The 25,319-nt window shown below is 33.6% G+C and overlaps 1 protein-coding gene across 2 annotated transcripts in view; it reads right to left on the bottom strand.

The window, feature by feature from the left end:
* WDFY3 (WD repeat and FYVE domain containing 3) overlaps positions 1–25,319 on the bottom strand; it is a 271,717-nt gene that overhangs the window by 126,046 nt on the left and 120,352 nt on the right. For both annotated transcript variants that reach the window (XM_054591789.1, XM_054591790.1), the window contains 7 exons: positions 21,026–21,218; positions 19,772–19,958; positions 17,704–17,870; positions 8,640–9,107; positions 7,650–7,751; positions 4,724–4,917; positions 265–722 (listed from right to left, as the gene is read on the bottom strand). In XM_054591789.1, coding sequence (XP_054447764.1) covers positions 265–722; positions 4,724–4,917; positions 7,650–7,751; positions 8,640–9,107; positions 17,704–17,870; positions 19,772–19,958; positions 21,026–21,218 — 1,769 coding nt within the window. The remainder of the gene's footprint in view (positions 1–264; positions 723–4,723; positions 4,918–7,649; positions 7,752–8,639; positions 9,108–17,703; positions 17,871–19,771; positions 19,959–21,025; positions 21,219–25,319) is intronic.

Genomic DNA, 25,319 nt, shown 5'->3' with positions numbered 1-25,319 from the left:
ACTGTTAAAGAAAACTTCATAGAAATTGTTTCATTAAGTGTTTTGAGAGTTAACTGACTCTGGATTAACAAATACAGAGATGTCCATGTTGTAAAACTTAACATGAAAGCAACAGTAATATTTACAAATAAAGTGACAGACAAGCAATCAAGAGAGAAGACTCATTTGTTTTCATTTTACTTCAGGTTAACTTATAATTCAAGCTTTAATGTTGAAGTCATACATAGTATACCCTTTAATTCCGAGCAGAGAGCAGAGTCATACCTGTCAAAGGAATCTGTGGCTACTTTGTAAAGATAAATGAAGAGTTTACTGCAGTGCCGTAAAGTGGGTGACACTGAATCCATAGAGATTATCTCTTCCTCTAAAAGTCTTTGAAATGGCTGTGTATTTGAGGGGAAGACATTCATTGGGCTTATTTTTCTTAGGTCTGAGAAGCAACCAAGAAATCGAACGGCATCTGCTAGCTTCTCATACTGAATCTCTGTTTTGAAGAAATGCGAGTTGGCTGGCTCATAGCGCATTGCTGCAGTCAATGTGCAGAACACAGTGTGGAGAAGTTCAAATACTTGATTCTGGTTCACTTTCTCCCAGCCATTCTTCGGTGGTGAGCTCAAAGATCTTTCCATAGCGACAAGCAAGGACGTTATGTACACAAATCCTCCAACTTTCCTAAAAACTGTTCTTGACCGATGGCTTTCTCGAAGGACTGACAGGAGGGCCTAAGAGGAAAAGAACCGAAAATAAAAAAAACATTACAATTCAAATTTAAAAAAAAAATTATACAGGAATGTCCAAGGGATACAACACTATTCTGTCAATATCTGACATTAATGTTTTTGTCATTTACCCAGTAAACAGTCCTGTGATGCGTATAAAATATTTTGCTAATTAAAAACTGCCATAAAGTCAGAAGATAATTTTAGGAAACACTATATATATTCCTTTCGATAAGGCCATATCCAAATCCTGGCTGAAAAGATTTTCCTATGTCTTTGATGGATGATGACCTCGATGAATTTAGTAATTTTTATAAAGTCACATTAGTAAGTTAAAATACATAATCTAGCATAATTTTACACAACCATGAAAATTTACAACTGTGTTTGTATATAATCTGATTTATTTTAGAAAGGATCAGACAGATGCTCAGGGCAGCCAAGTATTTCAAATCATATAAAGTCACCTTATACTGATGCTCCGGAAAGAGGAGTCAACAGTTCTGATCAGACATTATTTCTTGCAAAGTGAAATAAGGCCGAGGGCCTAAAAAATTCTCTTTTACGTAACAAGTGTAAGCATTAAGAAATAAACCCTGAAGGCCAAGTACATAAAACAATCTTTTATCACCTATTTTCTGAACTGTCATACTTTTATTTTAGTTTATTATTAAAAATAACATTTTATAAAATTATAAAATTACCTAACAATTTATAGGGCACTTACTATGTACTGGGCACTTACTACATACTGGGCACTTCTTTAAGTGCCTTTATGCATTAAATGTGTTAGGCAGTATTATTATCCCTGCTTTATGTATAAGCAATTGAGGCCGAACATGGTACAAGACAGTACAGCTTACACAATGGCAAAGGTAGGATTTAAACCCAGGCAGTCTGACTGCCCTACTTATGCACTTAACCTTGACCTTACTGCCCCTAACTGCAATTTGAAATCTGTTTGCAGATACAGGGGCTCTTTTTCCCTCTGTTTTAGCTACTGGAACACCATGGGTATCTAATATTACTTCAGACCAGTTTATAAACATTACACAGGAAAAGTCCATTTTATTAATATATCTCACACATTTCTAATGATATTGGAAGAAGGGAAAGGCTATACACTAATATATATAATTACCTTTTATGAAATATACTGCTTCAGGAATTATGACTTCATTATACATACCTATACTTTATTATCTTAAAAGATAGGAAATATATGATCTATATAGGTAAATAAAATTTTAAAACACATGTATTCCTTCCTTTATTCTGCAATTAATAAACTTCCATTTTAACAGGATTTGGTAATAATGAAGTTTCCATATCTTGTCAAATTTAATAAACTGCACTCAAACTTGTAGTATCAACACATACTGACACAAGATTTCATAACTTAAAAAAAAAAAAAAAAGGAAATCTTACAATCGAGCCTGAAAATTGAATGCAAGGGGAGATTAAGTTATGCTTGGGTTGAAATTCTGACTCCAACATTAGAAAGCATTTTACCATGGTCAGCTACTTAACCTTTCAGTGCCAGAGTTTCCTCTTATGTAAAATCAAGACAATAATAATAACTTACTTCGCAGGAAATTCATTTAAAACCCTTAGCAAAGTGCCTTGCATATAAGCCCATCACCATCATAATCTTCAAAAAAACATTCATAGAAACCAAGTATTATTTATATATGAGGAAGGGTGAGTTCAGAGCTAAAATAAGATGTACAAAATCATATCACTGGTTAAAAGTATGATAAGAGTTAGAAAAACAGTGATGACTAATCCCTCGTCTAACACTCTATATTATGTACTTCCATCTCCTATCATCTCAGAACTGGCACTCTTACATTATCACAGCGTAATCTCAATATTTGAAAAATTTCAAATACCATGAATAACTTAACATACCTTGCTTAAATCAGGGACTAATGAGATATAGCAAATACCAAAGTTAAAATGAGCTGTAGATTCTAGGTAGTTAGAAAAAATCACCAGATATATATTACCTACATTTGTATAAATAGAATGCACACAATTCAATTCTGTGCATCAGTGGAATTATAAAATATTACATCTTGCGGAATGTTGGGTTTGTGCACAAATAGCCACAAATTAAATTACAAAGGTCCGTGTGCCTTTGGAAGGGAGGCAAGGAGAAACAGTTCTGAATGTAGCAAAGGTGGAAACTGAAGTTGGGATCCCCCAGATGCTCCTTACTGTCTCCCAATTCTAGTTCATGTCCTCACAGCCGTGGAATGCTGGAACCAGCTCACACTGGCTCTCGAGAACCAACTGTTTAATTTTTGGAATTTTGCATGCTAGTTGTTAAAACACAACCATAGTTAAAAATTAAGTTTTATAACTTTACAACTAAGTAATTTCTTATTTTTCACATTTTGCTATAACTGTGCTCTTAAGACAATGGATTGGCCAAAAAGTCCACTGTACTTTTACCATAAAAATAAGACACATTTTTCATTTTCACCAATAACTTTACTGATTTGGATATTTTGAGTGTGTTGGCTGTCTCCTGCTATTGGCTTCCAGTGTGTAGAGGCCAGGGGTGCTGCTAAACCTCTTCCAATGCATAAAACAGCCTTATAGCAAAGAATTATTTGGCCAAAATGTCAATAGTACCAAGAAACTTTGCAAACCACTTTTGACATGCCTGATTGGTCAGAGCACCTTCTCCATACAGTGCACAGATCATTTTTGTGTTTCAGCTGCATTTTTACCTTGCTTGAAATAATAAAGTACTGCATGCCAAAAATGTTGCATATCGTCTTCCATCTTCAATATTAAAATGGCTGCACAAAAAAATCACCAGTTTTGATAAGTTTCTTTTAAAAGCATGCTGGTATGACAGCTGTCACAATACAATCTAACAAAATTGTTTTGAGTGAAGTTATAGACAACTAAGGGCTACTAGCGTCATCATACAGAAAAAATATAACGGACTTTTTGGCCAACGCAATACTACATAATGAGATACTATTGTATATCTCTTTTCAATGCACATTTATAACACATTAGTTGCCTGACACATGTCACAGTGTAAATATTTACACAATGCAAATTAATAAATGTAACACATCAGGAGTGCAACCCTCCCCCAATCTGAGAGTCAGTTATTACCATTTACCAGAACAACACTGCCTTATAAAATTACAGGTCAGCCAGCTAATTACCTCTTAGCGGCTTTACCTACCAAGGTCTGCAAATACAATCAAAAAGGTACCAAGAAAAGAGGAAAATGTATGTTAAAAATGCTGGCAACCTTAAAATCTTTTGAAGACACTAGTTTTCTTTTGTCCCCTCAATAATCCCTTCAAATACACAAATGTTCCCCAATACTGACAGCCATGTAGATTTCCTTGTCGAGAGAAAAATTGTGGTCAGATTAATTTTGCTTTTAAAATAAAACACATACTCAAAGTGTCATTATACTCAATCAAAACAGAATAAAATATAATGGCAAAAAGACAAAATGCAAACTTCTCATTATTGATGGGAAAGTTACCGACTAAAGCAAAAGTAAAAAGGAATATATAATTCTTGAAAGTAGCTATTACATATTTTGCCATGTATAGTGCATTCCTTTGTGTAGTGCACACCCATGTTTTTGTGTGCATTATACACAGGATTATCGTGCTCATTATCAGACCCATGGTATGTAATCATTACACCCATGTATAATATGAATCTTTATTTTTCCCTCAAATATTTGGGCAAAAAAGTGCACATTATTACACAGCAAAATATGGTATTTCTGTGATATCTGTGGCAGGAATGGGGTGAAGCTGCAAAGAAAGTAAGTCAGAAGGGAAGAAGAGGTCCTTGGAGGTAAGGTTAAAGACGCTGCCTTTTCTTCTGCTGTTACCATTTTGACATAGTTTCAGGAGAAAAATGGGATGAATAATTCATAATAGTTTTAAGTCACTTAAAAATAACCACTGATTTTAGTAGCAAAAGAGTAGTAACAACACACTTATCAAACTCACCCTTAGAATGTCAGTCTTCAGTTGCAGTTCTGTCGGCGGGGCGGAATGCATCAACCCCAGCAGCGTGCCCATGTCATCGTCCCCATTTGGAGAGAGCACCAACTGCTGGATAATCATCAGGGCGTGCTGCCGGCATTGAGGGTACTTCACTATATTATGTGCACACCTCGCACCTCCAAATTCTCGGAAAATTCCTTGAAAAAGGGAGGAAAAAAATTAAATTTGGTATTTTTGTATGAAGAGTAACTCAAAAGAATGCAAATAAAACCTACACAACTATTTCACCTGTTAAATTATAATAAAAAAAATGTACTGGGGGCGGTTTGTAAGCAAAGACATATGTAGATTTTCTCCAGATTTCCTTAACTGCAAGATTAATGTTCTGATATGTTCACCATGCGCACATTCTCTAAATCTAGAGCATTCAAACATTTCAAAGGTGGACACTGAAGAGACCCAATATTTTTATGTCATCTTTAAGCTGAATAATATTTGAAATCAATTTATGTGAAAAGCCTTCACAGGAACAAAGCCCCAAAATAAATGAGATTTAAATGAACAAAGCTTCCAAAACAGTATTAAGAAATAAATGAAATATAATTATTATATGATGAGAAAAATTACAGGGAACTAAACTTTTTAATTGGGCAAAGCACGCAAAGTATCACCATAATGCTCCAAATGCTTTACTGAACTGATTGATTTAAGCCTCACTACTGTGCGGATGAGATGAAACATATCTAAGTTGAGTTCTATGTCCAAGATCACACAGCTAACAAAGGACAGAGTAGGATTTATGCCTAGACAGCCAAGCTCTACAGCCTATGTTCCTGCCTGCAAGTGATACTGTTCTCACATCAGATACCATCAAGCATTAAAAAAATAGACCAAATGACCTAAATCACTAATATTTCCTAATTAATCATTCTATCCTTCATGGTTTTAGAGTACCTTGTATATGCCACTGTTATAATACTTTATATCAAACAGTCTTAGTATTATTTGTTTATATGTTTGACCCCCCGTTAAACTTGGATTTCCTTCTGGCTTGTGTTTTAATAAATATTTCCTAAGAGAATAAATGTCAGCGTATTTTGCTGTAGCAGCCACTGTCCTCCTGACTTAGTGACTTTCTATTTGCTAACTTTTTAACAATTATATGACCCTAAAGTGAGTGTAAGCCATGTGCTTGAGATTTTTTGCTAAAATCACATGGAAGACCATGTTTAATCCTGGCTCCCAGTTAGTGTCCATGAGATAATCATAGTGACTAATATTTTTTTTTAATAGTTCTATGAGCAAAGCACTGTTCTAGGTGCCTGAAATCACAGGACTAGTAACATCTTTTATTTTTAAAACTGATTTTAGAGAGAAGGCGGGGGGGCGGAGAGAAAGGAGGGAGGGAGGGAGAGGAGAGAGGTGGGGGAAGGGAAAGAGAGAAACATTGATTTGTTGTTCCACTTATTGATGCATTTATCAGTTCATTCTCATATTTGCCCTGACTGCAAAACAAACCTGCAGCCTTGGCACATCAAACGACACTCTAACCAAATGAGCTATCCAGCCTGGTCAGTAACATCTTTTTTTAACAAGGAGAAGATAGTTGGTAACAACTTTGTAAAAACGTCTGGTGGTCTGAGAGATATAGTAAGTGACTTTTAGTCATACAGAGTAAGCTCTCCACTCTCCCACATTAAAACTGTTCAGTCCCTCCCTGTCGGTTATGCCACCAAAAGCTAACTTGTCAATAATTTCTTGTTAGTATACCCTTATTATGTTTCTGATTATCTCAGCCAACTAAATCTAGTTAGTGGAAATAAGGAGACTATTCATTGTATCATGAACAACCTGTTAAAATCACACCCCATTAAACTTCACTATACTTATAATTTGACTTAACTATTAAATTCATTCAACTCTGTATTGGCATTTGCCCCAATAGTATTTACATAATTACTTATACGGTTACATGTTTATATCTTTTCCCCATCACTCTGTAATTCCTCAGGGGCAAGAATTATCTTATCTTTGCAGCTCTTACACCTGGCATTGTGCATGGAACACAGTATATTTTATTTTATTATTATTAAAATATATTTTAGTTCTGTTGAATATATGAGTTCAGCATTCAGGCAAACAGGCATGCACTTGTGCATTTTCTTGTTTGATCAATCATTTGTTCTTGGCTATCCATAACTCTGAAAATACAATTCAACTTCCTCAGCAAGGGCTAAAAAGCTCTATCTGATCTGTGCACAACCTACTCATCTAAACTCACCTCCCTATCATTTACTCCTTTCTCTAGCTGTATTGACATTGTTGCCTGAGACATTTCTAATGTTGGCTAAAATCTCAAGTATCTTTTTTCAAAGCAAGAGTGATATTTTATAAATACAGTTGGACTGTCTGTTAATGACAGGTAGAAAAAGACTGAAGAGAAGTTGCGACCAAAGATAAAACAAAAGATTTAATAAATCCAATTTACCTGAAAGAAGCAAGCTTTATTAGAGAATCATTTTTCAATGTTTCCCTAAGGTTGTAAATTATAATACTCTAACCTGAACTATTAAAAATTAAGAAAACCACCATATGAAGCAGATAGTTTGGAAAATATTTAAATAAGCAAAGTTATTCAACTAAGAGTCTGCATTATGTAAATAAGAAAAAAATACAAAAACACTAAGGCACACTATAAAAAGGAATAAAACTTAAGAATATATTTTGAAATAATATCGTTATATATTTTGTCATTAATATATTGATAAAGGTCAAAAGTACTGCACTTCTAGAGAGATGACAGTACTATCACTGAATCCATTTTTTTCCTTTTACGTGATAAAAGTACATCAGAAGCGAGAATAATTAGAGAAGACATAACCAGAGGTATTATCCTCCCAAAGCACTTGCTAATAGCTTTTCTAATTACCTGCATTTGTATTGGATCCTTGGAGAAGCACTGTCAAGGTCTCCATAACCAACAAAGCCAGGTGTTTTTGGTCTTCAGTTGAACTATTGTTTCTTGAGTCCCCTAGGAAAAAGGAGCAAAGGTCCAAATCACAAAAGTTATAAGCTTATTTTTTGCTTGACTCAATTTTCTTTTAATAATTTAAAAAGTATTTAATATTTACTAGTACCGCTAATACAACTGGTGTAATATAGACTTTAAAAATGATACGCATGTCTACCAACTACCAAAAATAAGTGAAAATCCACATTTACAGATTTTATATTGGTGAGGCTAGAAAGTTAGTTATCTAAGAAATATTAAAAAGGAAAATGCCAATCAATCTAAAATGTATTCTTTTCGCAGGGGTTTTCCTCGCAAAGAAGGTCAATAGGAAAATGCCAGATTATAATGCACCAAAGAGAAAGCAAAGTTTAGGAATAGTGCTATATATTTAATTTGTATTAATTCATTCAACACACTTAATACTTAACTAAGTGCCAGATACTACCATGCTTTTATCAGCTTTATCAGAAAGGACAAAACCCATAAAGTTTGATAATACATGCGTGTATACGTAACATCACTAGAGAGATATATCTATTTCCTCTCTATAATTAATAAAAACATTCCGAGGAACCTAAACATCCCAATTGTTTCTAGAAGCTTTGTAAATTCTCTCTGGAAAAAAGTATTAGACACTAGTCATGTGGATCATAAATGGCTTCCTCAGCTTTTACCTTAAATTATCTTCTACAACAGTGATACATTTCTAAGTCCCTCTCATTCTTTCCCCAATTCCCTAGCAGAGGTTAAATGAAGTTAACTCTAGGAAATATTCATAAAAATGTCACAAAAATGCGTATTAATAAGTCATTCAAGTCAATAACCAAATGAAAGGCAAAACCTGAACAAAACAACTTGCCCAAAGCCCTCTGACAAATGAAAATAAAATTATGGAAAATGCTTTACCTTGTTCATTTAGTGCCTGAGCTGGATCCTTCAAGAGGGCAGCATATTTGTGCAAAAGGTTTACCATGACCTCTAGAAGGCCCACCTCCCTGAACACATCCTTAAATATGTAGTCATGTCGTGTAAACGTAAGAAGTGTTTTCATTGCAATAATGCTACACTGGTAAGAAGAGCTAGATTTTAAGAGAATGCTAACACTAATAAGTTCTTTACAAGGGATATAATTTAAGCTAAAAACGACAAACTCCAACATCTCAAAGTATTTGTTTTGTACTTCTGGGAGTTTAGAAATCTTCTCTGCAAACTGTGACAATGTGTGCTGTGACTCTAGGATGAAGTAATTGGCATTGTCAGCCATGTAAATATTTGTGATGGCATCAAGGATGATTTGGGCAAGGAAGCTGGTTTTTGCTTTTAAAAATGCATTCTGAAGAACTGCAAAGGCCTGGACGTTTCTCACACTATGACCTAAAATAGAAAAAAGAACACAAAGTAAGTGATGTGTGATATTTTAATCAAGAAAACCTAGTCTATTTAGATATATCATAATATTTATCCACTTTCTACTAAGAACACATCCTGTTTTTTCAAAAGGTTTTATTTTGCTTCATCAAGTTCAGTCATTTATTAAAAATAAGTAGCAATACTTTACTGCATTAAACTTTTAATGCATCATTGAAAATATTCTGGCTCAAGAATAGTATATGTTGAAACAATCAGACTGTTTTAGAGAACAAAGCATATGATATAGGTCCAGGCTTCAGAGTATGAAAATGAAGCAGGCTGATGCGTTTTATTATCTGTAAGCTTGACCTTGACTCTAAGGACAGTCACCTATCAATCAGAGTTTCAGGCTGAAGAAGTAACAGGTTTGAGAGCAGCAAGAATGGCAGCAGGAAAACAGGAAGGGAATGATTCCCTAATTCCCAGTGTTCCCTTTATAATTAGAAATTTAGAAATTTATTTTATTTTCAAGCTAAAAGTGCAATTTCTTTACATATATGTTTGTTAGAGCAACTCATGACCAGCTACCAGCTATGTTTTTAAACAACTGACCTTCAAACACACCAATTGAAAAAAACAAAAACTGGTATCCATGGCTCTTGAGAAGTAAATTAGTGACAAAAATTCTAAATAAATAAACACAGAAAGTATTGAAAAGAAGTGCTTGTGTTAGGTGGCGGCTAGGAATGAGTGGCCAGAGTGAAAATAAAGGCAGGGCCCTCGCCATTACAATCTAACAAAGAACTTTATATAGCAGGTAGAAGCAAAAGGAAAACATGTCTCACCAACTAACTCAGCAGTCCTGAGTTTGGTAAGCACTGAGTACTGGTTTGGCAAGACTGCCAGGTGTCCCAAGCATTATAAGCAAAATAGCACAGGAGAAGGGGGGAGTAGTGCTTGAGACTCTATGCTGGGAAAAGAAACTTCGGTAACAACTTCACTAAGACAAGGATCCTTTATTGACTGAAGAAAGCAAGCCTTTGTAGCTGTACATTATTCCCAAAGGGGAGAAGGAAGTGAATCCTAGAAGCCAGCTGAGGTATATAAACCTTCAACCCCAATAGTCAGTGTAGTTAGGATTAGCTAAGCACCTACTCGGAGCCTTGGCTCAAGTGGATAGAACAAACTCGCTAACTTACCAACAACTTCATTTCCTCAAATGTGGGACATTTAGACTAGTTGGGTGCCTGTTTGTAGCTTTGTGTTCATATGTGTTTCACAAATAAACTTGCTATCTCATTTCCACTGTACGTGTCTGTCTCTTGCTTGAATTACTCTCTTGCGAGTGAGACAAGAACAGAGACAGGGGAGAGAGTCTCTTGACTCAGGTCTCTCTCTCCCCATCTGCAACACTTGCCTCTGAAAACTATGGCAGGTTCACAACTCTAGAGCAGCATGGGGCATCTGCAAGACTGAAAAATACAGAGCCTTACAGAATCAGCTGGGTTTTAGAAAGAGGATAGGGACAGAACTAGGAAAAATATAACATGGATTAGAAAGACTGCTCAGAAATCCCAGCTTGAACAGTCTCTGAAAAAGGCAGAGATGTAACAAAATTTTCATCCTATATATGATTTCAATTTTGTTAATTTATAACATAAATTTATTCCATATGTGGCAAATACCAAAGATTTATCTTTCCTTCTCCAGCTCCTTAATAGTTGTAAGCTTGTTCTCTTTGAGGATATCTCCACTTTTCATTACCAGCAGGTAATTGAAATATAAGAAAGGAGTTAAAAACAGCTGAGTTTAGGGTAATATGGAAAAATATGGATTTTCCTAATTTTCACCTTCATTATTTGGTTTCAAATGATGTCACTGAAAAAAGATAGGCATATTAATTACCAATATGAGATCAAGCTGTCCAACACAAAGAGCTGAACTGAACACAACCTGTGCACATACACACAATTAAAAGTCAAATGTAAAATGTGGTAATCTTTGCATACAAAGATAACACTAGAAATGCAGTAGTCAGCAGAACATTTGGCTCTTACTAACTTCTTTTAATTATTATGATAATGAATCTGCTCTGATCTATCCTTAATCTTACTTGTTATCCTATTCATGTAGGGGCCATTAGCATATAGTTAAAATAGGTTTTTATTGTAGGTAGTAAATGACAAAGGATCACAGAGACTCTGATTAGTTTCCATGACAGACTTCAAGAGCAGAGCATTTTAAGTAATTCAGTAACCAGTAAGTCTTTTAGTACATGTGAAACTCAGTCATTTTCTGTAACTAATTCAGAAAAAGAAATTCTATTTGTAATATTATTTTGAAATTCAATAAACCTTATGTACTATGGAACTAAACAAAATCTGATAATTTGGCTTTTTATCAGAAAAAGTATTTAAAGAAATAGCCAAATAATAAGACCAAAATAATTAGTATACAAATTTGAAGTATATTTTGAAAGCTGATGTTATCAGGAGTAGTTATCCAGGATTGTCATAACCACTAAATTTCTAAAATATTTAATTGGAGAAAGAGAGTAATAGTTAAATTTAAAAGATAATTAAAAGACTGCTCTATCTATATGAAACAAAAATACCTTAAATATTGACACATAAATGCTCTAATATTTTAACTAAACAGATGTATCCTGCATAAGTTTCAAATTTTGCACTGACTTCAATTTGTTTGGTACACAAGTAAGTAAAAGAAATAAAGGTTAAGTGAGAAAATCATTTTAAAAGATGACAATTACCATCGCATTACTTTCAGGTCAAAAAGAAACAAACAAAAATGAATAAGCTTTGGAAGCATATCAGTATATACAACAGAAAAGATCTTTCTATTTTCTGAATCTGATATAAAAGTTGAGTATTTGATAAAAGAGCCTAAATGATACAGGCATAAGTAAAATAAAATGAAAATGAAGATCTAAATAAGGAAGCAGAAGTTCATTCTACACTCAGACCTAAATATTACGTTTTTTGGGGTTTTTTTTTTAAAGACTAGAAGTCACCAGTCATACCACTCTGCAGAGGATGGATCTGAAGAGGTGAGATTAATAGTTAAAAAGACACTTATAGTCCAGGTGAGTGAGCTACAGAACCTCAACTTAAGTTGTGGCAGTAGAGCTGGCAAAGAAGGAAGGAAATCAATGTTTAGAAAGTATAAAACAGAAAACTGTTAATTGATTAAACTTGTGAATGACCAGCGCGAATGGAGGCTGGCTAAACCATTTGCAAAGTTACATTCCAGCAAGCTGACGTCAGCCCTTGGCCACATGTGCATCCAATACAGATAAAGTGAACCAAGGGCTCTTCAAAGTAAGCTCATGACAGAGACTGCAAGGCACTTCAGGTACTAGCTTTAATAAAACACATACACAAAAGAAAAAATATATTATTTTCTTAGGAAGAGATATATTCTTTATTAAAAACACTTGCTCTATTTAGCAAACGAATTTGGAAGCTATGGAGAGCTATGAATTATGAAGCACAACCTTGCAGTGGTGTTTCTGCAATAATTAAGATAAAAAATCACCACGGAGTTGTTATTAAACAGCAGAAATATTTCTTACTTAAAGGAAAAGACTGCTACATTTTTCTTTAATTTCCTTCTTTAGAAAAATTTTTCTGCTGGTTAGGATACAAAGTTTTATAAAAGCTTTTGCTACGAAATACAGAAATAGAAGTCATTTTCAAGCTTTAACATACAGAAACAGTAACTGGTTTACCAGCCTCATTAGTGATTTAGTTTATTTTTTCTTTTAAACTTTACATTTCTATACTATTTCACTTGATCTAAAAACAGCACTAAAAATAAGGTTGATAAATTATAACTACGTATAGAGCACCTAAGGCAAATACATTCATGTTTCCTTTTTTAAATGTAGTTATCGATAAATGGATAAAAATTTCTTGGTAACAGGAAATTTCTTTTCATAGATGATGAAATCAAAACAAAATATTTCACAAAGTATCCTAATCAAATAATTGACAGAAAGAAAGATAAACAACATCAAATATATCACAATGTACACAGTCCCATCTTATGAGCAGTCCAAACCAACCAGTTACAATCTGTAAAAGACTATCACCGCCTCATTCTGTCAATGCTCCACGTATCATCCTCACAATCGCTTTCCTAATTTTCACTCCTGTACCAAGAGTCCATCACCTCTTAGCTAAAACTAGATTAATAAGAAATGTACCCACCAAAAGCCCACTAAAACTAACCATCAAATTTAACAAACTCATAGGTAAAAAGAGGTATTTTTAAAACAACTGCATTTCTATAAATTAGCACCAAGCAATCCAAAATAAAATTAAGAAAACAATTTCATGCACAACAGTATCAAAAAATATTTTTAAAAATGTTTTTGTTGTTCAATTACAGTTGTCCCATTTCTTCCCATTGCTCTCCCCTGCCCTGCCTCAAAAAAATGTTGGAAGAATACATTTAACAAAATAACTGAAATGCCTATGCAATGTACACTATAAAACACTGCTGAGAGAAAAATAAGAAGACTCAAAAACATAAAAAACTGTATCATCATGGATTGGAAGACTCATATTAACAAGTCAATTCTCTCCCAAAACAAACTGATCTATAGAGTCAATGTACTCCAAATCAACATCTCATCAGGCTTTTTATGTTTTCAATAATAGAATAATTACATTTACATAGAAGTCCAGAAGACCTAGAACAGCCACAATAATTTTTAACAGGAAGAATAAAACTGGACAATTTAAATGACCTCATTTCAAGACTTTAGAATAATTAAGACTGTGTAGTATAGGTTTAAGAGACATTAACTAATCGAGCAGGAAAAAAAGGGTCCCAGATTTGTGATCATATATACTCTTTTCAACAAAGGGACCTGGCACACTTGGATATCCATATTAGGGAAAAACCTAACTTCCTACTATATATATATAAAAATTAACTTAAAATGTGTCACAAACTTTAATACAAGCATTAAAATATGAAACTCCTAGAAGAAAACAGAAAATTTTATAAAATTTGGCTTAAGATTTCTTACTATGAGGCAAAACCTACAGAGTATTTTAACAATGATAAGTTGGACTTCATCAAAATTAAAATTTGTTCTTTGAAAGATGCTAAGAGGAAAAAAAGCAAGAGTCAAGACCAGGAAAACACACCTAAAATATTTATCTTATAAAGATTATATATATATATGTATCTAATCTTATATATAATATATATTATATTAATTATATTAGATATCTATCCATCCATCCATCCATCCATCCATCCATCCATCTTACAAAGCACTTATACTGAATATCTGGGGCACTCTCAAAATTATAATAAAACAAACACTCCTATCAAACATTGGGCACAGAGATCTAAATGAAAATAGAGATCAGATGGCAAATGAGCATATGAAAAGATGTTTGAAATCATGTAGAAAAATGTAAATTAAAAAAATGCAACTAGATACTACTACATGCTCACTAGAAAATCTAAAATTAGAAGGACTAGACTGACACCGTAGGCTGTTACTGAGGATATAAAGCAAACTTTCATACACTGCTGATATGAATATAAAATGGGGCAGCTGCTTTGGAGGACTGTTTGGCAGTTTCTCATAAAGTTAAACATATTTACTACCCTATGACCCAGCAACTCTATTGCCTGGTGTTTATACCAAACAAATGAAAATGTATGTCCACACAAAAATTTATTTTATATGACTGTTCATGGTAGCTTTATTCATGATAATTAAATGTCATCAACTGGTTAAAGGATAAATTGCAGGATAGCCAAACAATGAAATACTACCTAGTATTAAAAAGGAACAAAACCTCAGACACATGCAACGACATGGATGCATCTCAAAAGTGAAAGGGACCAGATACAAACAACTACATATTGTATGATTCCAGTTTATGAAATTCTAGTAAGGATGAAACCAAAGCAGATCAGTGGTTACTAGGACAGGGGTGGGAAAAGAAGAATGAATATCAAGGACAAGAAAATTTTTAGAAGGATGGGGATATTCCATATAATGATATGGTGGTGACCATAAAACCGTATACAGTTATTTAAACTTATGAAATTCAACCCTTAAAATAGGTATATTTTAATATATATAAATTCTACATCAATACTGATGACAAAAATAACATTCTATATTCCCTGTGTGGAATAGAGCTATATCCATTAGTCCGTACAATTACACTACAAAATAGGCCATGAGAAATAGATAATTTTCAGTTATAAATGAAACTTAAAATTATCTAACTTGATCTAAATATTTATTTGACAGAAACTACATCAGTTTTTCTGAAGAAGAAACTGATATTTAGAAAGGTTAGGTCATTCATGGCCACCTCACATGGCCACACGTATATTATCCCTGTTACGGATGAGACAACATCAGGTTGACAAATGAGGAAGGTTAATTTTGTTGCATTAATTCTCTAATTACAAAATTATACTATTCTAACTATTATGCCAGTGTCATGATCAAACTGATTAACCAAATGAAAGAACAAAAGTCTAAAATAGGAAGTACACTGCTGAACTATCTTTAAATTAACTCACAGAAATAGTTAATTGTGGGTACTCAAGGTAGAGTCTATAAATTTGAAGTTTTTTGAGACCCCTATTTTTTTAATATTAAATAAAGTGAAGCTTAAACTCTCAGAAGATATTCCTGGATTTCTACTCATTGCTAGATTACAATCTACACACCGAGGGTACATCTTATCTCAGTTAGTTTGATGACACCAATCTAAGTCCAGACTTTGCAGTTTAATTTTCTCTGTAAGTCACATTTAGGATTTGATAATAAATTCATTGATTCTCAGTGATTTAAAAACTTTTAACTGCCAACTCCTATGTCATAAAATATATAGATAATGTACTGTGAAATTTAAACAGACATGCTGCTTTTTTTACTAATTAAATTCTACACACAAATATCATAACTATACTGAATGTTTACTAAATGACAATCATGTAACATAAACCATTAGAAGCCCCCAGGCTCAGATTACTTCAGATGGTTATTATGCACTCAAAAAATATACAGAAACAGCAAAACTAGCTTACACCCTTTTTTTCAGCTGATACTCAATTACAGTTGATATTCAATATCAATTTTATATTAGTTTCAGGTGTACAGCATACTGATTAGACATTTATATAATTTATGAAGTGATCTCTCCAATAAGTCTAGTACATAACTGGCACCATACACAGTCATTACAATATTATTGATTATATTCTCTATGTTCTTCTTTATATCCTGTGATTATTTTGTGACTATTAATTTGTACTTGTTAATCCCTTCACCTTTTCCACCCTGTCCCCCAACCCCTCTACCACCTGGTAACCATCAGTTTGTTTTGTTTCTGTGAGTCTGTTTCTGTTTTGTCTGTCTGTTTTTTAGAGTCCATCTAAATGAAAATCACATGGCACTTAAAAATAGCTTGCACCCACATATAACTAAATGTTATTAACTATACAATAAGTGTTCTTAGTAAAAGATCACGAGATGAGAAACCAAAGTTAGGAAATCTGAACTATAAAATTTATTTTCTGACATGAAAGAAATAACGTAACTTCTTTGTACTTAGGTTACCTTAGTTTTAAATAAAATATAGGCATTTACACTTTGACACACACACACACACACCCCCCACACCACACACACACACATCCCCCCAACACACACCACACACACACACCCACACCCCCCAACACACACCACACACACACCACACACACACCCCCCCACACACACAGAGGCATTTACACTTTGTGAGACACACACACACATACCCCCAAACCCGCCCCCCCATAACAGAAGAGCATAGAGAGAGTGTGACTCAAGGTCCGCCCATATAAAATAGAAGTGAGAGGCATAACAAGATCAAAAGAGGCATGTTTGAATCACTAAATTGTTTGTATGTTAAAAATGAAATACTGGCTGGTGTGGTTCAGTGGACTGAGGGCCAGACTGTGAACCAAAGGGTTGCCAGTTCAATTCCCAGTCAGAGCATATGCCTGGGTTGTGGGCCAGGTCCCCAGTAGGGGGCGTGAGAGACAACCACACACTGATGTTGCTCTCCCTCATTCTCCCTCCCTTCCCCTGTCGAAAAATAAATAAATCTATCTTTTAAAAAATGAAACACTAAAATATAAATTTTACTGTTTTGATATTATAAATTTTTAAAGATTTTATTTATATAGTTTTTGAGAGAGAGGAAGGGAGGGAGAAAGAGAGGGAAAGAAACATCAATGTGCAGTTGACTTTTGTGTGCCCACAAGTGGGGACCCAGCCCGCAACCCAGGCATGTTCCCTGACTGGGAATCAAACCAAAGACCCTTGGTTCACAGGCCAGCACCCAATCCACAGAGCCATACCAGCCAGGGCTGATAATTATATTTTAATAATATCACTTTCAGTAGCTGATCTGTAGACTATCACTCAAGAAATGTATACCATAAAAACCACAAACTTTAGTGTAAAACAGATTATCTATATCCAAGTAACAAATAAAGAGCAAAGTCTGACTAATTCATTCTTTCTCTATATCTGAGTGAAAATGGAAAAGGAAAAAAAAAGACTCACCTTTGCCTGCAGGCTGAGGTACTGCAAATCCTGGCAATAGAAAGGGTGCCCCTGTGGTAATCCCGGCTGGTTTTAGTTCACTGACACCGTATGTTGTTAGGGAAGTTATCAGATTAACCAGATCTTTCAAGGCATCTTTGGATTCTGCCTCTTTTGCTTGTTCCAATCTAGGAAAAGTATAATTTAGCAAATATTTTTTCTAGTTATATTCTCAAATTTAATAAAGAAACTTTCGATATTTATATGCAGTAAATAGATGTATAAAGTACTCCAAGAAGTTTCTTCTTACAATTTTTCCCATATAAAAACAGAGTATTTTTTCAAATCTACAAATTTTAAGATATTACGGTGTATTTGGGAAAAAAAAAATACACCAACAGTTAGAAGACCTGACAAAGTGCTGATTTTGCCACTGGCAGTGTTATTTTATGTAAATCACTGATCTTTGGTAGAAAGTCTCTATAGAATAAAAGAAATAGATTAAATATCTTTTAAATTCCCTAAAGCTCTAAGGTTATAAAGTTTGTTTCAACAAAAACCTTTATTAACCATTTCTTTCCTGAGGTATTTTCTCTGTTAACAATTTTTAAAAAATGAATTCCTTGAGGAGGGTTCTAACACTTTTATCTGTACTTCATTAATTAATTCAGGTATTCATTAGAGTATATTTAAATAAAGTTCGGAGAGTCTAACAATTTTTGGAAAACAATCTTAATTCCTTTAAAGGAACACTGTAGTTATGGAATCATCTTTAGACTGATACTTTACTGAGAACAGAAAACGGGGTGCAAATATATTTTTTAAAGAATAAGATACTGTGGTTCCCCTCAATAGAACTCATTACACCCATTAAAATAAACTTGGAAAGCGCACAAAGTAGAAAAAAAAGGTATGCTTAGCCTCACAACTCAAAGACATGGTTAATATTCTGTTATATTTTTTTAAACTTCTCTTTTTTCAATGTGAAAGTCTTGTTTTAATAAACTGTTTTCATATCTCATGCAGAATTTTGCAAACTGGTTTTTTTTTTCATTTGCTAGTGTTACACATATTCCTCCATGTTAGTGTAACTCTCCACAGATACGCTTTTAATGGTCATGGAGAGCCAACCACAAATTTGGGGAGAGGGAGGTAGGACAACTAGTGGTAATTACAATATAGGAGCACTAACATACATAAAATTTTATCTAAATTTAAGGTTATATCTACAATATAACCATAAGTGAGATTATTGTGTGAAAGGATTGACATTTCTGAAGCTCTTGGTAACATCTGGTCAACCTGTGTTCTCAAAGGTTTGTACCAATTAATACAGGCCTAGTAATGTGAAACAGTTTATTTCATCAATTATCATATATCTTCATTTGTAAATTATGAAATATATGCAAAATTATACTCTTGGGGGTTGCCAAGTACTAAGTAATAGCAGCTAGGCTAAACTGATAGAAACATAAAGTTTAAAAAATAGTGCTGGTTTATAATACATCAAAAGACTTAAAAATAACTGATTGTTTAGGAAACAACTAGTAAGGCATGAGTATCTTTTTCCTAATAAATTTGTACCCAGTCACCTTCCATATAGGCATGAAACATTTGGGATGGAAAAGGGAGCTAGTGAAACATTTTAGATTAACTAATTTGTTTTATATATACATTTGTAAGGTCTCATTCAATCTTTCTACATAATTATTCTTGTTATTAACTACATTAGTAACAACACTGAATTACTAACAGTAAAACCAAAAATATAATTAAGCAAAAAGTTTATACTTTAGGAAGATATTAATTAGCAGATAAACTCTACTTTTTCATTTACTAACCACTTCACATCTAATCTCAGATTCCACCATGTCTGCAGCCTGCATTTGTCAACTTAACTCTAAATTCACTTTTTGTACTTAGTTGGCAGAACAGGAATATAAAGTAGTAATTAAATCCCAGAGTAGATAAAGTATACATTAAGTAAGTGATTGATTCCTTTTTTGCCTAACCACAAACTACACTCTTTCCTTTGATGAAAAAGACTACGTAGACATTTAAAATATATTTTTGAATTGTGGGATTTTACCTAAGCAATAGATCACAAAGGAAATTATATCCTTGCCATATCCGAAAATCATCCAAAAGAGTTTGGGAAACATCACTGGAATCCTTGAGAAAACAAGAAAGCCCAGCAAACATTTCAACAATTTCTAGGGGAGACAAATCATCTGATTGCTGCATGTTCTGAACACATGTAGATAAACATTCTTTCTCTGTAAGAATAAATAAATAAATACACATTATTTATGTCAATTGTTTAAGAAAACTTTGTTTCTGAACCAGTGTTTAATGGAACATTAAATTTTAACATATCTATAAAATACTATAAATGTTACGCATTCTAAAAGTAAATGTAAGATTCAAATTCATTGGGAAAGCTCTGCCTCTAAGTAGCAAACAAAGGATAATGAAGGAAGTGTTGAAAGATAGCTGACATTTTATTATAGTTTTTATATTATTATTTAGATGTTTTATCATTAAACAAAATGACTGTCTGCTGCCAAATAGTATTTTTGATCTTTCATATTAATACAGTGAAAGGGTGCAAAAAAATAAAAAAACTATCCTTTAAGTTTAAAAAGACAAATCCAATAACTAGTTTACAGCTCAAATTAGAGTGAATGCAGACCAATGATATACAGAAAGACTTCAGGAAATAGTTTTAAAAATTATGTTTATACTATATATTACTAGTTTAAAGCACAGTTATATACCAGCACTGACTTTGGTGACAAGTCATTTCAAAGACGACTTTTCTTCTCCTTAACTTTAATGAAATTTGTCTAAAGTAACTCAGTTTCATTTAACAGATGCTACAAAGATTTAACACAGGAATGGAGGCAAGAAACACAATGGACAATTAATCTCTCTTTAGTGATGCTAATGAATCCACCTTATTTCAATTATGCTGCATTAAATAGATTATTTTTTGTCTACTTATGAAATATCTTCAGAAAGACTTTTAACTATAGCATCTCAAAAAACTTTTCTTCGATAAGAGAGGAGGGAAGAATATGACATAAAATAGAATTTATATTATAATTGAATATTTATACAAAAATGAAATTATCTTTATTTTTGTACATATCCTTGTTTGGAGAAAAATTTCTTACATTTGAAATGCTTCACAAATATAAATATTTTTCTCTTGGCAAATACAGTTTTTAATTACAAATAGAATTTCTCGAAAATTAAGAGTTAAAAATAAATGTGTCAGCATAGGAGGAAGAGAAAAGTGAAAGAAATTTAGAGCCCCTAAAATGAATAAAGAGATATTCACCATGAATATACTTCACTACATTGACACTAAGACCATGGCGGGATATGGTCATAAGGACTTCCCCAGCGCTCTTCCTCCAAGGCAGGTTGTAGGGTGGGCACCAAGAGGTTATTGCACTGAATAAAAGCTGGAGATCATCTTTTTGAGCCAGCTCCTCCGCTGGGGAAACAAAACTGCAGAGTTTCACTAAGATCTAAAACACAAAACAAAACAAATGTGTACATAAATGAAAGGTTGGGGAAAGAGAGGAGCCAGAACAGGATTACATCTGACCATTAAAATTCTGAAAGTTGGGGGGCTAGTACTGAGCAATACCATGAAGGACTCAATGACGACTGCTCTAACCTAAGCAGCATTAAAAACAACAACTATAATTTAGAAGTATGTTATGGTAAGACAGTAAACCAGCTCTGCTTTGATCAACTTATTAAAAGAAATGTTCTATTCTTTTCTTCATCCTGGTAGTTTTGCATACCTTTCCCTAAGTGGCATAAATCAACAGTAATGATCAAGGTCAACATTTTATTTTTCTAATTTAGTTCTCTATTTCTTAGGTAAGATGTAACTGTCTGCTTTAAAATGGGCAATTTCAGAGAGAGGAGAAAGTGAAAACAGTAAAACTTAAGAACCTAGAGAATTGTCAAATCGTTCCATTTCTGTGCAAGTAGAAGGGGATATTAGAAAAACAAAATCATTTTAATTTATAAATAACTTTTAAATATGTCTAGTGGCCAATATTCTTCTAAAGCCTAGCTTTCAAAGAAGCTTCATAACTTCTTAAACTCTGGAATGAGAACTTAATTTCTTAACTACGAATTGCAAGATACACAGCACACAGTGCTCACAGCACTACAAGCCTGCTACTTGGAGAATTCAGCTATGGTTCCAAACTTCAAAGGGTTTTTCTTCAAATCTCGAGTCAGTGTCAGGAAAGGTTAACTTTTCTTCTCCGTGCTGTTTTCTCATCTAAATATTTTAAAATATATATAATGTAGATAAAATAACTAAGTTATGAAGTAATTTTATTCTCTTGAAAGAAAGTACTTCAGAAAATTTGGTTATTTAAGTATCTGTGGGGAAACTGCTACATGAAAAAATGCATTTGGTGCAGCATAAGGAATATATTCAGTAACACTGCAATAACTATGTGTGGTGTCAGGTGGCACTGAAAATATTGGAAGGGACACTCTGTAAAGTATATGACTGTCTAACCACTATGCTGTATACTTGAAACTAACACAAAGTAATACTGAATGTAAAAGAATGTAAACTGTAATTGAAAAATAAGAAGTAGTTGAAATTACATTTTTTGTCTGAGAAAGCTGTCTTGCTTTTACTATTTCCTTCAATGCAAAAATTTAATTAAGTACAAGATCTTTCTAAATCATAGATGTCAAATATCAGGAAGATAAAAAAAGATTAAGAATTCAGATAAAAACAATACTTATAGTCAGTCATACACGCATTCCCCCACAAAATAATGCCTGGAGATACTGTTGGATAGTTAATGTCCATTAATATGTATAATGTGTGTATGTTTCTCATATGTATGAAATGCAACAAAATGGCTATAAGGAAACAAAAATAGTTAATTGCAACAAAAAGAAACATGCTCAGAAGACTGTATTGTTGATTTTATTTTTCCTTGATTTTCACACATTTTTCCAAACCAAATCTGTGTACTCAAAAATAAACTCAATTTAATTCCTTGAACTTACTGACTCTTAAGATAACTGGTTCCTAATCTTTAGAGGCAAGAGGATTCTATATAAACCTAGTATATATAAATCTTTCGTTTTACAAACTAGGAAACTGAAGCATCTACATCTCAATCCTCTTCTGCCCCTATACTACCATGGCTATTTGCAGGGGCTCTGTTACAAAGTTCAGCCAAGTGCAGTAGGGCAATAACTGGCCACATCAGAACAAATGAAAAATGAAAAAAACAAAAACAAAAACAAAAAACCAAGAACCGAATGCCTATATGAAGCAATACTAACTGTTAAGGTCCCAGGAAACCATCTGCCACATAATATAAACATAAGGATTTCATCTATCAAAAACACTATGTGTACTGAAAACACTTAATAAGTTTGATTTTCTAGACAAAATGATGAGAACAAAGTCCAGCCTGTGATGAGGAAGTAAGAAAGGGAGGTGATGTGATACACTAAAGGAAAACAGGGAGAGGCAGTGGGAAAGTCTGTTTTTTTGTTTTTGTTTGTTTTTTAGATTTTATTTATTTTTGGAGCAAGGGGAAGGGAGAGAGAAAGAGAAACATCTATGTGAGAGAGAAACATTAATTCGTTGTCTCTAGCAGGTGCCCTGAATAAGGGACCAAACCTGCATCCCAGGCACGTGCCCTGACCAGGAATCGAACCGTCACTTTGCAGACAATTTACAACCATCTGAGCCACACGGATCAGGGAAAGCCTGGTTTTTTAATCACTGCACCGCTCCTGCTGTGCATTGCAGCCAGGCTACCGGCTTTCTGTAAATGGGGAGTTTCATTTAATTCTCTTTAAATTCCTTTTGGCCTTCACATTCAATGATTCCAATATGCTAGAATGAATCTCACATTTAGTTTAAAGTTAGTACTCACTGTTTTCAAACAGAAAAAAATTAAGTTTTAGAATTCTTTGCTATATTTATTTAGCATTAAATGTATATAATTCAGCTTCCATTTATTCCCTAAAATATTAATTACTTCTTTGGAAGGGCTTTATTGAAATAGGGCTACTAATCTAATCAGCAATGTCTACAATCAGCTTTAATTCCTATGAAATTTACTTCTTTACTTATCTCCACTGCTCTTCTCATGGAATCTAATTCAGGAGTCAGATAAACCTGAGTTCTAATCCTATTTCTTCCATTTGCTCACATCACCATTTGGTGGAAAAACAAACTGAAATCATGGGTCGTCTTGTAAATTATGAGGTAACAGATTTAAGTTAACCACTAGCACAAAGGAATCTAATATATCAAGTGTTCAATAAGTATTTGCCAAATTAGTACTTTATTGATTAACCTGTCTTCTCCGTTTTAAAACTGCCTGAGCTTCCTTTTATCCTCCTTTCATTGCCAGCACCTCTACAGAGTTGAGTCCTTCCTGCAGCAAACATCCCGATTACATGGGCTGCAACCGTCACCTGTGTTCACTCCGCCTCATCTACTGAAGAGCCACTGTTCTCCTGGGCTGGTAATTTCATTTCATATCTACTATGACCTAAGCAGAAAACTGTATCTGTGTATATTATTTCATTTAATTCTCACAAAATCCCTTTAGGTAGTTACCATTGTCTGCATTTTAGAAGTGAGAAATCTACATCTTAGGTTACATAATTTCACAGAACTAGATTCAAGGAGTGGGTTTCTTTTTTTTAATTGAGGTGAAAACACGTAACATATAATTTACCACCTTAATCATTTTTAAGTATAGAGTATACTAGTGTTAACCGTAAGCACACTGTTACACAACACACCTTTAGAACATTTTCGTCTTGCAAAACTGAAACTGTATACTAACTGAAAACAATTGCTTTTTCCCTACCCCGCAGTCTGTCAACCATCATTTTATTTTCTAAGAGTCTGACCACTTTAGATACATGTAAGTGAAATCATACAGTATTTGACTTTTTATGTCAAACGTGTTTTTAAATACTTCATTAGGTCTGATAGGCACATTTACTTTAAATGTCTGTAGTTTGCTTGCTTTAAAATTTTTCTCTCCAAAACAGGATTATCAAAATGATAACATTTCCAGGCTAGGTAACAAAGGTCTATTTAAACCTCTGTTAACTGCTAATGCTATTAAAGGAATGGTGGCAAGGGTAGGCAAGAGGGATTTACAGGCTAGAAGCACAGGAGGCTGCAGCAGCCACCAAAATAAACCATCTTTTATAAGTTAACTATTTACAGACTAGGGACTGCTTGTATATAGACAAAAGGGACAGCAACAAAAGGGAATTTCTTGATATTTTAGCAAATATTACCCTGAACTTAATGATTATCCATAGTTTTCTTTGCTTAGTTCATTTCACAAATGTTGTTGCTATATCCAAGCTAATGTCAATAACTGAATCTGTCAGAGAAACAAATAATGTCTCCCTCAAATATTCTTCAAAAGAAGTGTGCAAATTCAACACATGTGATAATTACATGAGATAAAAACAATTTATATTAAACAACATGAAATACTACAGAAAATGGAATAGGCAAGACATTTATTTAAGGAGTGCACTTGTCTCACTTTAAACAAGAGTGGTACAGATGGCCAGGCAAAAAGCACCATCCA

The sequence above is a fragment of the Pteronotus mesoamericanus genome, unplaced genomic scaffold, assembly GCF_021234165.1.
Source record: "Pteronotus mesoamericanus isolate MK-2021 breed Mesoamerican mustached bat unplaced genomic scaffold, CSHL_Meso_final scaffold_232, whole genome shotgun sequence".
NCBI classification, from domain to species: Eukaryota; Metazoa; Chordata; class Mammalia; order Chiroptera; family Mormoopidae; genus Pteronotus; species Pteronotus mesoamericanus.
The sequence above is the reverse complement of the archived record's forward strand: the minus strand, read 5'-3'. Positions and strand labels throughout refer to the sequence as shown.